The sequence below is a fragment of the Amia ocellicauda genome, chromosome 7 (genome assembly GCF_036373705.1).
Source record: "Amia ocellicauda isolate fAmiCal2 chromosome 7, fAmiCal2.hap1, whole genome shotgun sequence".
Taxonomy (NCBI): domain Eukaryota; kingdom Metazoa; phylum Chordata; class Actinopteri; order Amiiformes; family Amiidae; genus Amia; species Amia ocellicauda.
In genome coordinates, this window is record NC_089856.1 from 14,369,599 (window position 1) to 14,383,563 (window position 13,965).

Here is a 13,965-nt window from a genome sequence, read left to right on the forward strand (position 1 = left end):
TTAGTGTCTGTGTGTCTTTGCAAGTCTGTCAGTGTCTCAGTCTTTCTGTGTCTCTGTGAGTCAGTGTATCATTATCTCATTAATCAGCAGCATGAGTCAGGGTCAGGGCTCTGTATAAATCAGGACTGACTGGTGCCCAGTGTCTGTGGGCTCAGGGCTTTAGTTTTGTGTTGGTGCTGGGGGGCAGCGATAGGCAGGAGGGGGAGACTACAACCAGGGTGAGATATGGATTGTTACTTTCACACTTTGTATTTAGCACAGTGCGTGTCAAAGTCATTAGTGGTGCTCATGATATACATCACAAGTGTCAGTGAGTGTCTTTATACAGAGCTCTGTCATATTAAAATTAGCAGTCCTTAAAAGCAGGTAATAAAAAAGACACATCACCTACCATAAATAAGGAGCAGGCCACAACACAGCAGTATCTGTATCTTGAACCCTGGCTGCCATTATTTGTTTTTCCAGTGCTCTGACAGCTGGAGAGAAGGGTGGGGGGGCTGTGATTTCCAGATAGTGTTGCAGTCGTGCTAAGCCCCTGACTCGCCAGGAATCCTCCTGCACTCAGAGAGTTATAATCACTGCTCTTAATCAGACTGACAGATAGAAGGACAGACACACAGACATAGAGAGCACAGGGCACTGCAGGGAAGAAGCTCTTCACTGCACACAACACAACACAACACTACACTGCACTACACTACACACTGCACTACACTACACTGCAGAGAGAGAAGCAAGGCCATCCAGATAGAGAGATGAGGGAGAGACAGTGAGAGAGGGGAAGGGAAAGAGGGAGATAAATGAGAGAGGAGAAGAGAGAGAGAAAGGAGAAGAAAATGATGGCGAGACACACACACACACAAACACACACGCACTCACAGTGAGAGTGCGTGTGTATGTGTGTGTGTATGTCTGTGCAGGGGAGGGGGAAGAGGTGGCAGAGATGCTGGTTAGTGTTGAAAGTGTTCTGCGTTCCTGGGTGGGGAGGCACTGAGTTGTGGTGACAGGATTAGACACTGCAGATCAGGCAGCAAGTCAACCACAGAATTCTGAAAAATGAAAGAGAGAGAAAGACAGGATAAGAATACATGAAAGAAAGAAAGAAAGAAAAAGAAAATTGAAGAGAAAGAAAAAAGGAAAATCCATCTTATTTGAGGAGCTCTGGGTTTATAGTTAACTGAGTCCAAGCAGATTAACAGACTGCCTTTATAAGCTGTTTCCCCCTCCAGGGTGCGGTTACTAAGCCCACAGTAGTGCAAAGAGCAGCCCTCGAAATGGACAGCACCCGTCTCTCCTGGCGCGGCTGCAGTTGCATACAGAAGCCCTGTCTGTAGTCCGTTAGTGCCCTGGTTGCTGTCTCCCACAGTCAGGGGTGTCTGAGTTCCAGCCTTTAAACTTTCCCTTTCTCTCCGCAGGCAGTATTAACCGCCCGGGGGCTGTTCCGGCATTCCTGCGTACCCCAGCCATGCTGCAGGCCCCCCTGGAGATGAAGCCCTTTCTGCAGTTCCCCATGGACACAGCGCCACCCCCCCCCAGTGTCGGGCTTTTCCACAACTTCAGTGCGGTAAGTGACTTGTGCTGCCCTGAGCTCCTTCCTCCCCCCACCCCCATCCTCACTGTGACCTTGTCCACACAGTCTCTGTTTTTCTGGGGTGAATTGCCCTCAGGGTGGTCCTACAGCGGGGAAATGGTGTGGGCTGGGAGCATGTTTGCACCAACCTCCCCTGCTCTTGATGTAGGGCATTTCTCATTTGACATTGCTGTCACCTCGCAGCACCAATCCAGTCACCCTGTGCAGGGGTTCAGATTTTGTTTTGATCCTGGCGCAGCTCCCCACATGGCCAGCAGAGGGGGCTGTGACATAGCAATGGGGTACAGCATTGTCAGCATCAGCACATCGCAGTGTAGTCAATGAACACACACTCAGATGCACACCCTCACACAGCAGCAGCAGTACTAAACGTTTACTACAGCAGTACCACTTGTAGTAGCAGTAGTAGTAGTCACTGTAGTGGTGGTGGTAATAGCAGCCTCCCCAGTGCTGGTTCCCTTGGTAACTGTCACCTGGCATCACTCAGCTATCCCGGTGGTGAAAATGCCAGACTGCGGGCAGTGTATTTTGGGAATTTTATGGCTTTCTCTTGACATCTTGGCACGTGGGTGAGAGACAAGGCACACATTTTAAACTGATGTGAATGTGTGTGTCTGAGTGTTTTTTGTTTGGTTTGTAAATTAATTTGCATTGAAACTGTCTGTGAAACACGAGGGAGGCGGAGACCAAACTCATTCCTGAGGTTTTGTTTTGTTATATATTTTTTTGTGTTGTTTCCGGAAACCAGATTATTTTGAGTTCAATCTGGGTGGAAGAAGAGACAAGGGACACCCTTGTGACTGTGGGCTACTGTGTTGGGTTAGTTGATTGCTGAGGCTGGTTCATGGTCCAATGGGTTAGGTTGGTAGTTGGTTAGTTTGTGTGTTAATTATGTGAAAGTGTGAGGATGTGCGTGTTTGTGTATGAGTGTGTTTGTCTATATGTGTGTGTGTGTGTGTGTTTGCATGAGTAACTGTGTGTGTGAGTGTGTGTATGAGAGTGTGAGTGAGTGATTGTGTTACAGTGAGCGATAGGAAAAGTGAGTAAAACAAGCTGGAAGTTTAGGAAGTTTTCCAACATGCTTTAGAGAGAGAGAGGGAGGGAGGGAGGGAGGGAGGGTGGAAGTGAGAGAGAGAGTGAGGGAGAGACAAAGGGACAGGGGCACAGAGGAGAATGTGAGAAGGAGAGAGAGAGATGGGAGAGCTGTAACATTTAATATTTAGTGGGGGAGAGGGAGGAAAGCAGAGAGAGAGAGAGAGAGATAGAAAGAGAGAAAGAGAGAAAGAGAAGACAAACACAAAATTACCAGACTGACATTCGAGTAAGAGAGTGAGTGAGAAAGGAGGGAGCATATGCGGTAGAAGAGAGAGGGAGAGGGAGAATACTCACACAGCATGCTCACTGCGGCTGTACACAAAGAGAGAGAGGGAACAAGAGAGAAGAGCAGCTGACAGCCACTGAGGAAGAATACAAACAACACAGAGAGACAGAGAGAGTGAGTGAGTGCAGTGTCCTGCAAGCTTGTGTGACAAAGAGGGAAAAAGCAACAGACAAAGACAGACAGAACAAGACGGCATCACACACGTACACACGGAGCCACACACGCACACACAGACGGGTAAATAGAGAGATTAGTGCAGTACATACACAGCCACACAGGGCTTCAGATGTTCAGGTTCAGGGTGGTAGTGTTGGACAGTACGGGCTGTACACCCCCATCCTTGCACACTTTCTCACTGTCGCACACTCTGACTCACACTGGAGAATCTGCTGGAGCCCTCCACACACACTGAGGTGAGTACAGACTGTCAGGGAAAGGGTGAAAGGATGAAAGGGGGAGAGGGTGAGAGGCAGAGAGGGAGAGAGAGGATGTGGGTGAGAGGAGGAGAGGGAGAGAGGGAGTGAGGGAGTCTGGGAGTGAAGGAGAGAGGGGAAGAAGGAAGGGGTAGAGGAGCATAAAGTCACTGTGCCAGAAGAAAAAGGCCTCAGTTAGAGGCGTGGGGGTATTTATTTTTTCATGCTTTAAAAAAATATATATATATTTGTACTTGATGTGGGTCTGCGTTGGGACCTCGCTTTCTGCACCCTGCCAGGACCCCGGCCAGATGTGCTCAAAGCCTGCTTCTCTTCTTCCCCTTTCTGCTCCTCCTTCTCCTCTTTGTTCCTCTCCTCCCAGTCCTCCCATGTCTCCTTCTTCTTGTCTTCCTTCTCCTGCTGTTTCTTTCCTTCTCCTCTCCTTCCAATACCAGTCTTTTAGTTCTCCACCTTCTCTTCTTCCTTCTCTTCCCCCTCTCCTTTATTCGTCTTGTTCTTGTTCTTGTTCTTATATTTATTATTATACATATTATTATTATTATTATTATTATTAATCATTTATTAGCAGACGTCCCCTTAACCAAGGCCACTGACAGTTGTGCCCAAACATTCCCACTCTGCAGAAAACTGAGCACACGAGCAGCTGATACACTATGAATTTTACCTGTGGTCTAGTTCTGTTTTATGTGATTCTCCTCCTCCTCCTCCTCCACCTCCTCCCTCAGTCTCTCTCTCTGACTGGTTATTTGTAGCAGTACAGCTGTGTCCAGGTGTGGCATGCAGGAGGTTCCCAGGTTAATGTCCACTTCCATTTTTGTTATTGACAGAAAACACCATTTCACACTTCCTGGGCCGTCCCTGTACAGGACGCATCCTGAACACAGCTTTAGGATAGGCACTAAAACTGTTAACCACAGGGGTGGGTCCTTGACATCACACTGACGCGAGCGCAGCAGTGATGTCATCAACAGGCACCCAGCAGACCTCATGTGTGTGTGTGGCGGAGGAGTTGGATGGGTTTACACCGATGAAATGTCCAGGTGTATATACAGATGTATACAGCAGGTGTGCAGTGCAGGGCCCAGTGCCCAGGTGTACAGCAAGTGTTAGTTTCAGGTGTGTAAACCATAAATAAATACTATTTACACAGTGTTTAAATCGTGTGTAAACCATGTGTAAGGAGCATGTAAATCATAAGTAAACCAAGTGTAAGCAGTGTGTATAAATGGTGTGTGTGCTGGTGCGCAGGTGGTTACTGACTAGCCTGTCTCTGCAGATGGACCCAGTCCAGAAGGCGGTGATCAACCACACCTTCGGAGTCCCGCTGGTCAAGACCAAGAGACCGGTCATCTCCTGCAACATCTGCCAGATCCGCTTCAACTCCGAGGTGAAGGGAGCTGGGGTGGATAGGAAGATGTTTGTCACTGAGGAATGGGGGGCAGGGGGGTGTCTGTGGCTGAAGCAGGGCTGGGGGCACAGGGGGGTTATCTCTGTAACCGTGCATTGGCTGTGAGGAGAATTATATTAGGTAGTAAAATGTAAATTAGATTAGTGACTATTTAATATGTTGCATCATTTTTCTAGTTGAGTACTTTTAAGGAAGTCCTTTCTCCCTCTCTCTCCATCCCCATCTCTCCCTCTCTCTCTCCCCATCCAACCCCCCCACCCCCCACCCCAATGGCCCAGGCAGCACAGTGCAGCAGTAAACTGATCCTGGTCACAGCCCATCTCACACAGGTTCTCGCAAAGGTTAACCAAACACTCCCCTCGGCCTGTTTTTAATGGAAATTGCGTTTTCCACATAGTGACGGAAATAGAGACTCAACCCCTGCAGCCCCCACCCTCTCCTCTCTCTGGCTCTTAAATTAAAATTTAAATGTATTTTTTTTCTTTGTTGTTTTTACTCTTTTTAATCTGTCAGCTTTTCATTCCATTTGCCAGCTTCTTAAGATCCCAGTAGGTAGAGTTACTGGGCCACAGGCTATATATACATTCCTGTCCGCAGTGACACCCCTCCCTCCATGCTGCATCGAATGCCGTGACACTCGCTGCGACACTGCGGCTCACTCAGGATCAGGGCTATCCGGTTTCCCTGTCCCTTCCAATTATACTTTAATTAATTTAATTATTTTCCCCAGCTGTCAGGACGACCCTGACCCCTGATCCTGAGACGTACAATTAATACTTTTTTTGTGTGTGATTCTCTGCATCCATGCACAGTTTTATAAGTCCACAGGTCATGTGAAGGGTGTTTCTTGCTGTATAAGAGATGTCATCTCATGCAGTTTGGGTGAAGCGAAGCTGAGACACCCTTCACACGGCCTATTAACTTATTATATATCACACACATAGGGATTTTTCATGCTGATTAAATTTAATAAAATGACTAAAAACAATTGCATATCCTGTGACACTGGCATTGAGTGTCCTGAACTGTTATCTGAATGATTCTCTACATGGGATGACATTTATACACAAGATAAGAGGTGTAGGAATGTTTGGCAATGTTGCTTTGTGACTGGCTGGTTTCTCACATGTGATTTATAATATGAATTATAAATACATATATATATATATTGATATAAATAAGTATTTGCAGGGGCAGTTTATGGTCACCACGTTAAAAAATACAAATAAATAAAATAAATATAGACAAGCAAACAAATAAACATAAATAATTGTGTGGCTGACTGACTCCCATGCTTCACAACAGTCAGAGAACTGTGGAGCTGGAGATGGGAGTCAGGGCGGCGCTGTCTCTCCGAATGAACACAATGCGGAGAGCTGCTGTCTGTGCCAGCACTGTGCTGGGGAGATGGTGAATAGTAAAATGGAGACGTATAATACTGTGAAGACATGAGGCACTGAATATCATCTGTGTCAGTAAGATGAGATCTCACCAAGAACATCCTCACCTATGGCTGGCCTATGGTCTTTTTAATGTTTCATTCAAGTTAACAAAATATCTAATTTGAATTTCAGAGCCAGGCCAGACTACCTCATGTTCATTGGTAGTGGAGAGATACTGAACAATTGAACATAAAATATGTTTGTGGTCAAGTGTAGCCAGTCTCTGCGTGTGCGCAGGTCGATGGCTCAGCGCCGGCCCTGCGCTGTGTCCCGGGTGATCCCTGGCTGCCCTTGGCAACCCTCTGTCCTGGGCTGTAAGGCTACACTGCACAGCCACAGACAGGGCCGGGAACAGCACACCACACAGCAACATGCGCACACACAGCCTGCAGCTGGACATGAGAGAGAGGGCAAGGGCGAGGGGGAGAGAAGAAGAGGGAGGGGGCTCTGTGGAGGGCAGGGTGGCACTTTCTCATATCCCACCATTTACCAACCCCCACCGCCCCAGGCATGTCTGTCAACACACTCTCATAAACAGCTGACTGACTCTCCCAGGGGATCCACTGGGCCTGGGTGGCTAGGAAGTGTGTGTGTGTGTGTGAGTGTGAACCAGGCTCTTTCACAAACCCATAAGTTGATAAAGTTACAAATCTAGCCATGTGAGACGATGTACAGCCGGTGCCTGAAATATTATTATTATTATTTTTTTATTTTTTTTCACTTGCCACAGCACTGGAATGTTGTTTGGATGGAGAATTCCACACAGGAGCCAGACTCTGTGGAAGGAATCCTCCTGTTCACTTTGCTGAATAAATGGTGTAACAGTTTCTGCTGTGCACTGCCAAGATAAAGCTTGCCCAGCCCCCTTTATTGTGTGCCAGTGTGTTAGAGCGTGTACTGTGTGCCAGAGTATGTGTGCCAGTGTGTGTGCCAGGATGTGTGCCCATCGCTGACGCTGTGTTGTGTTGTGTTTGCAGAGCCAGGCAGAGGCACACTACAAGGGGAACCGGCATGCCCGTCGCATCAAGGGCATCGAGACGTCCAAGACCCGCCCCTCCGAGCCTGACAACCCCACACCTGCGCCCACGGCCTCGCCCTCGCCCCCCGGCCCCCTCACGGCAGCTCCCCTCTCAGACAGCAAGCCCAGTCGCCCAGGTGAGTCACTCCACTCCCATCCCTCCTTCTCTTCATCTACCTGTCATAGTACCCTGCTCAGTCAAAGCATTCCCTCTGTGACACTGATGACTGAATGACTGAAACACTCACAGACTGTGACCTACATACACCACTATTATTGAACTACATACTGAGGCACTAACACAGAGCTAACTGACACAGCAGCTCGGACAATGAGACTGAGACAGAAACTACTGCTCCTAACCTGACTGACGTGTTCTGAATTAAATCACGGTAACAACCAGCGACAGAACTGACCCAGGAGTTATAACTGGTTATGCCTCAATGTGGTCCACAGGAACATAAGGCCAGTGTGTTTCTAATATATGCTGTAATATTTGTGTCTGTTAGTGTAATAGATTTTCCTGTATGACACATTTGGCTGTCCTGTACCACACTTTGGTTTTCAAATTAATGTGAACATGAACACACTTGCTATTATACAACACCTATTAACCTACTTCATTTTACACACTATTACTGATGCACTTGGCTTCTGACCTAAATTACACTGTTACCGTATTGGGCAGATTATAAGACTTAAGTTTATTTGTTTAAAGAAAACAACATTTGAAAAATACAGATCGTCCTATATTCACGGACTGTGAGTCAAATTGAGACTGTTTCTAATGACGAAATTGCTTATACAGTTTAATGAGTGGCTGAACAGCCCTGCTTCAGAAAACTGATCAGCCTACCTGCAGTGATTGTGTAGAAAAGAGTGGATCACAAAGGGTCATATATCAAGGGGATCTAAAAGTGATGAAGCAAATCTTAAAATGGTGGTTGTCAGAGAAACTGAAACCTCAAATATTTGCCGTGCCGGTAAAAACTCTGGTGTCACTGACGTTAGACAAAAAATGTCTGCTTTGGAAAGTGTGTTTCAGAGGAAATCTTCCATAGGTCATTACTGTGTGTACATTATTGGAGTACAAACCAAGATTTTGGGATTACAGATAACTGTCAGAGCTTTACTGCATCAGAAAATGGTCTCACTGTTGCCCCCTAATTGTTAGTAAGGAAACTATCCCTCCCCACATTGCTTGCTGAAGTTGTCTTATGTTTGATTTTGTAGCGACCAGGCCACAGTACTGAGGGGGGGTGTGGGCATTCCTGGGGGGGTGAGAAATGCTACCTCTCTGTCCCACAGGGGGTCTGTCATTCACATGCATGCATAATTGGTTGCTGTACTGTGCATGCTAGAGGTTGGCAGGTACTGTGGGGGGAGGGGGCAGGGGAGGGTTCAAGGGAGTTATTAAATTTGCCCAGTCTGGCTGGAGACAGGCCACTGGACCTACTGGATCTGCTGGCCTTCCTTTGTGGCATCATGACAACATGACACTGAATAAGTAATACATAATTGAACAAACTGAATGAATTGCATATTCAATGTATGGTATACAGAGCCTGTGAGTGCCACCTTCATCAATCACACACAAATGTAATAATAATAATAATAATAATAATAGTCATAATTATCATAGAAGGAAACAAGACTGCATGTTTTTGCATGCTGACTCATAACAAAACTAGCTTTTGCTTTGTGAACTCTGTGTCGTCTCTTAAGTCTGGCTTCCTTCAGCCAGCCTTATCAGCACTGTGCTTAGTAACAATTAAGACTGGCAATGGAAAAACAGAGAGAGGGAGAGAGAGAGAGAGGAGTCAGACAAGAAAGAGACAGTTTGTTTTAATTATTGGTGGAGAGGAAGAGCACTGTGTGTGTGTGGGGAGGGGGGGTGGTTGCAGAAAAGTGTTGAAATAAACAGGAGGAGCAGGTCAGCTTGGAGCCAGCGCAGCCTTTCTCTGGGAGAATAAAAACACCCGGCAGGAAACGAGACGTCCCCAACTCCTGGTCTTCAGAAACAGCCTGACGGTCAGGGGAATCGTAACTACAGGTTCCACACACTGGAACTGTCAGCACACTTCTGCCACCCCCCCACCATTGGCTCAGCATCATGCACAATGATCTGCCAGTGAGGCCATGGAAACACACAAGAATCCTGAAGTAATAACTGATAATATTGACATATATTTTAAAACCGGTTCCTGCACTGCAAAAAGTGTAAGTCTTATCAAGTATATTTATCTTGTTTCCAGGCAAAAAATCTAACCATCCTTAAATAAGATACGTTTCCTTAACAAGCTAAATTTGTATTAGATAATAACACTTGGTTTTAGAAAATATCCCTTGAATATCTTATTTAGCAAATACATATTTTTTGGAGTAATGTTTCAAGTGAAACAAGCTCTGTTGAAGGGAGAAATTTAAATATTAAATTGTGTTTTGGTGAGACATAGATCAAGATTAATAACCTTGTTGTAAGCATAAGACTTGCTTAATTCAAGAATCCCGGACAACAATGAATAGTTGAAACACATTTTAATGAAAATTCAGTACAAATTGCTTAATAATTAAAATGTTCTACAGTACACTTTTGTAACATGCTTTAGCATAAAGGCTGTCTATATAAGTGTCCTTAAGCATATGTTCTTAAACAAAAGCAAAATGAAAATACAGCAAGGATATTGTATTCATAGAGCTCTCAAACATTTGCTTTGAGTGAGTAATGTGCAGTGATATCTGTGAGATCGTATTTCACTGGAACATATTTGCTATTTTTGTAGCAGAGATAGCAGTATGGTTATTCAGACTATTCCTTATTTTAAATCAGAATTGCTCAAAATTAATTTTATTCAACTAATTTCAAGATACCTGCCATTTTTAGATACCTAAATATTTATGCTTGTTTCAAGAAATCTTACCTAGCTTAATTTGTCTTGTTCCATTAGCAGTTTTTCCACTTATTTCAAGCAAATATCTCCCCAAATGTTTTTTGAAAGTCATTTTTTGCAGTGTGATTCCATCTGCCCATACAATGAAAAGTTATGTTCAGGTGCTTTAGATTGTATTTAGACTATTGTTTTCAACACTTCAGCTAAATTGTGCACTAAAATAAAGTTTAGTGATGAAATTAGGGTTACGTTTTGGCTCGGGAAGTTTCAGATGATATACGGCTGTAGCTAGCAACACTGGTGGGGGGGGTGGGGTGATGTGATAATACTGTCTTTCCAGAACACCTGACTGTACACTATGGGGAGTGGGGTAGGCTGTCACTGCTTCTCAGACTTGACCCTCTTAGTATCTGTGTCTGTCTCTGTATCACTGTGTGTGTGTTTTTGTGTGTGCATATGTAAGTGTGTGTCTGTGTGTGTGCTTGTGTGTGTGAGAGTGACTGTTGTTTTGATGTTGCTTGTAATCCCAGTTGGTTTCTTTCAGAATATCCTTCCAGGCCGTGACCCTCAGGGCTTTTCACTAATAAACAGCCTGACAGCTGTGGGAACATCTGGATTGTGTCCACAGAAGGGTGGGGATCAGCGAGACAGGGGGAGAGGGAGGGGGGAGAAGGAGAGGGACAAGGGAGGGAGAAAGAGGAGAGAGAGGGGGAGGGAAAGGTTATAACCGAGTCAAAGGAGAAGGATAGGTGGTGATGGAGAATGGTGGGAGGTCTGGAGTGTTGTATTAATTTATTTTCTGTTTATTTGATTTATTTCAATCTTTAGTGTGTCAGTAAACACTTCGGGATCATCCGTGTAAACTCAGCATGCCAATAAAGCTTATTTTGAATTTGAGAGAGATAAGGAGAAGGGTGAAGGGGGATTGAGAGGTGAAGATGAAGAGAGAAGGTTGAAAAAGAGAGGGAGCAGGAATGGGTGTGGTGCACTGTGGAGCATTGGGTTTGGCACTTTGTAGTTTAGGCATGGTGGAGGGAGGGGCAGACCAACAGTGCAAGGGGGGGCGGCTTGGCACAGTGTAACTTGGAACTTTTCTGCAGCGCTGTTTTAAATTCCCTGTTACGGGCGTCCCTGGTGCTGAGCCCTGGCAGTGCCAGCGATGGCGTGGTGCTGTGTCTGCCTTGTGCCCTTGCTCTTTTCTGCCTGCAGCCCAGCTCTGACCTGTGAATGCTCTTTGGGCAGTGTGTGTGCACGTGTGTGTGTGAGTGTGACTTGCTGGAGTATGTGCTTCCATGTGTGAGAGAGAGACAGAGACGGAGATAGAGAGAGAGCAGGAGAGGAAGAGGGGCACCCACTCGATAATTCATCAGTTCTTCATTAAAGCTGCAGAAGGATGGCGTAATGTTTCACAGAGCTCGTTAAATCTTTAACGAACCAGGGCAGGGGGGCAGCAGTTCTGGTTTCACCTGCAACTTGCTGGCTTATCACTGGGGTCAGAAATTAGTCCAGTGTTGTGCAGAGAGGGATAGGAAGGGAGAGAAGCTACAGAAAGATAGAGACAGAGGTAGAGATACACAAGCTGATACACAATCCTACCATCACACAGCCCCCACAAGAGAATCCACTCAGAAATATGGTACTGAAGCTCATCCAACTGAGCCAGATTAACACCAGCGAGCTTCAGAACACCACCAGCAAACAACTCCCAGCACAAACAATGCAACAAATTCATATAAACAGTGTTCGAATTTGGTTAGAGTTTAGGTGGGGTCCACTAATCCTGGTGCTGGTGGGGGGGGGGTGGTGTTGCCAAAAAAAAAAAAAGACATTATCCTTCAAGAAAAGACTATGGGCATCAATACGTTAATACATCTCATAATCTCTCTTTAAAATAAAAACTATTACAATGTTACAATTACAACCATACATAAACAAAACAACATATTTTTGTTTTTAATGTTACTAGATCTCACAGTGATAAAATAAGGAAGATATGGTTTAGGCGACAATAACAAAAAAACAAGTTGGTAAAACATTGCTTTACAGAGCGCAAACAGACGACATGGAAATAGGCTGACATTAAATGAAAGATTAGTGTCTAACGAAGCTATTTTCTCTTCAGTCATAATGAGGAGAGATTAATAACTTGAATAATTTAATTCAGAATGACGAAGTTTGCGCCATGTAACCGCGTTTTTCAGAGTAACGTTAGCTACCTACAAATTATTTGATAGATAGACAACATAAAAAAAGAAATAGACAGCGGCTACGTTACAAGCTAGCTGCTGTTCAGCACGAAGGTGAATAATTCGATAGTTAAAATCGCCCCCCCGTGTAGTGTGACCCCAGCATAATTGTGAGAAGCTCCTCTCTACAGAAGCTCCCGTAACAGGAGCAGTTGTAGCGATTTTTAAGGTGCCACTTCCACCCTTTGCCCACTGCCTGAGCACATGCTGTGTATTTGCTGCTACTCTAGTTCAGGTTTAACTAGTTAGCTAGCTTATGCTGGGCTCACACTACACGATTTATGCCCGATTTGGCTCTCACGACTGATCGGCACTGATCGTCACGACAGGCAGCTGGTCGGGGCGCGTCCGGCTGCCGATGGTCATGTAATGTGAGACGGGCTGATGCATCGCTGGCGTCCGATCCGATCGTAAGCTGGTCGGAGCCGCTACGATTTTATTAAACATGTTTAATATTTACGACTAGATCGTCACCGATGGAGAGTGACATGATCAGCAGCCAATGAGAGCCGAGCTGACTGAAGAAGAGAAAAGAAACAGGAAGAATAAACATGACAGGAGAATAAGATTTCCATACGTATTTATTAAAATACTTTAAATACCTATGGTTGTTTCGAGGCAGGTTATTTTAAAATACTATACGCTTTTTGTGTTTGTCTGCACAGAAATCCACTGATCCCATTGGTGGAGCAGCGCAGATCTGCGCATAACTGCGGACATCTGCACTTCACGAACGTGACCTGTAAATGTCCAGGTCCATGTTTGTTGACCTTTTCTCTGTGTGGATCACGCGTGTTTGTGCGGGATGTGGGGAGTGTGGAGGCTGTGCAGCAGATCGGCACGACAAGGATGTCAGATCAGTTGTTAAGTGTGTTCCCCTGTACTGAAGCGCTCGGCTGTGCGCGCTCCTTCACGACGCAAAAGACATCAATTCGGAGCAAAATAGTCGTTAAGTGTGAGCTGCCCACTGTTCACAATATCGGGTCGGATTGTAGAAATCGTGTAGTGTGGCTTTAGCGCGCTACATTTCAAATAGCTAAAACCAGAGACAGACAGATGCTTTTAAAAATGTCCATAAAAAACATTCCACTATAGTAATGTATTTTTTCTTGCTCATCTTTCCTGTTCTTATTGTGCCCCGATGGCTTCGGTCTTTCCATGAGAGCAGCAGACGGCGGTCAGGACATAAACCGTCAACTGCGCGCACTCACTGGCCTCACCGCCCACACCTGCCCGCCTCCCTCTCCACCGTCTCTCCAGTCTGCAGTAGGGGTACTGTGGTCAGAATGCTACAACCCCCACTCCCAGTCTGTTTCTGATGAGTTGCACTGTCGAAATTTGTCAACTATTTATTTTAATTTTATAAGACGTAACTATATAGGTTACCGGTGGTTAACATACTTAATCCCTACCCCGTTATTGTACGGAATAATAACAGTAAATACATTATTATTATTAGTAGTAGTAGTAGTATTATCATCATCATCATCATCATCATTATAAAAGTAGGGCTAATAATAATTATAATAGTAATATTATATGTTCATGATTATT

The 13,965-nt window shown here is 45.3% G+C and overlaps 1 protein-coding gene across 2 annotated transcripts in view; it reads left to right on the forward strand.

The window, feature by feature from the left end:
• znf385a (zinc finger protein 385A) overlaps positions 1 to 13,965 on the forward strand; it is a 52,480-nt gene that overhangs the window by 26,048 nt on the left and 12,467 nt on the right. The window contains exons 2-4 of one of the 2 annotated variants that reach the window (XM_066708621.1): positions 1,416 to 1,564; positions 4,683 to 4,793; positions 7,234 to 7,411. In XM_066708621.1, the coding sequence (XP_066564718.1) occupies positions 1,416 to 1,564; positions 4,683 to 4,793; positions 7,234 to 7,411 (438 nt within the window). Of the gene's footprint in view, positions 1 to 1,415; positions 1,565 to 2,722; positions 3,386 to 4,682; positions 4,794 to 7,233; positions 7,412 to 13,965 lie in introns of those variants that run through there. The other variant, XM_066708622.1, reaches the window with a different exon arrangement.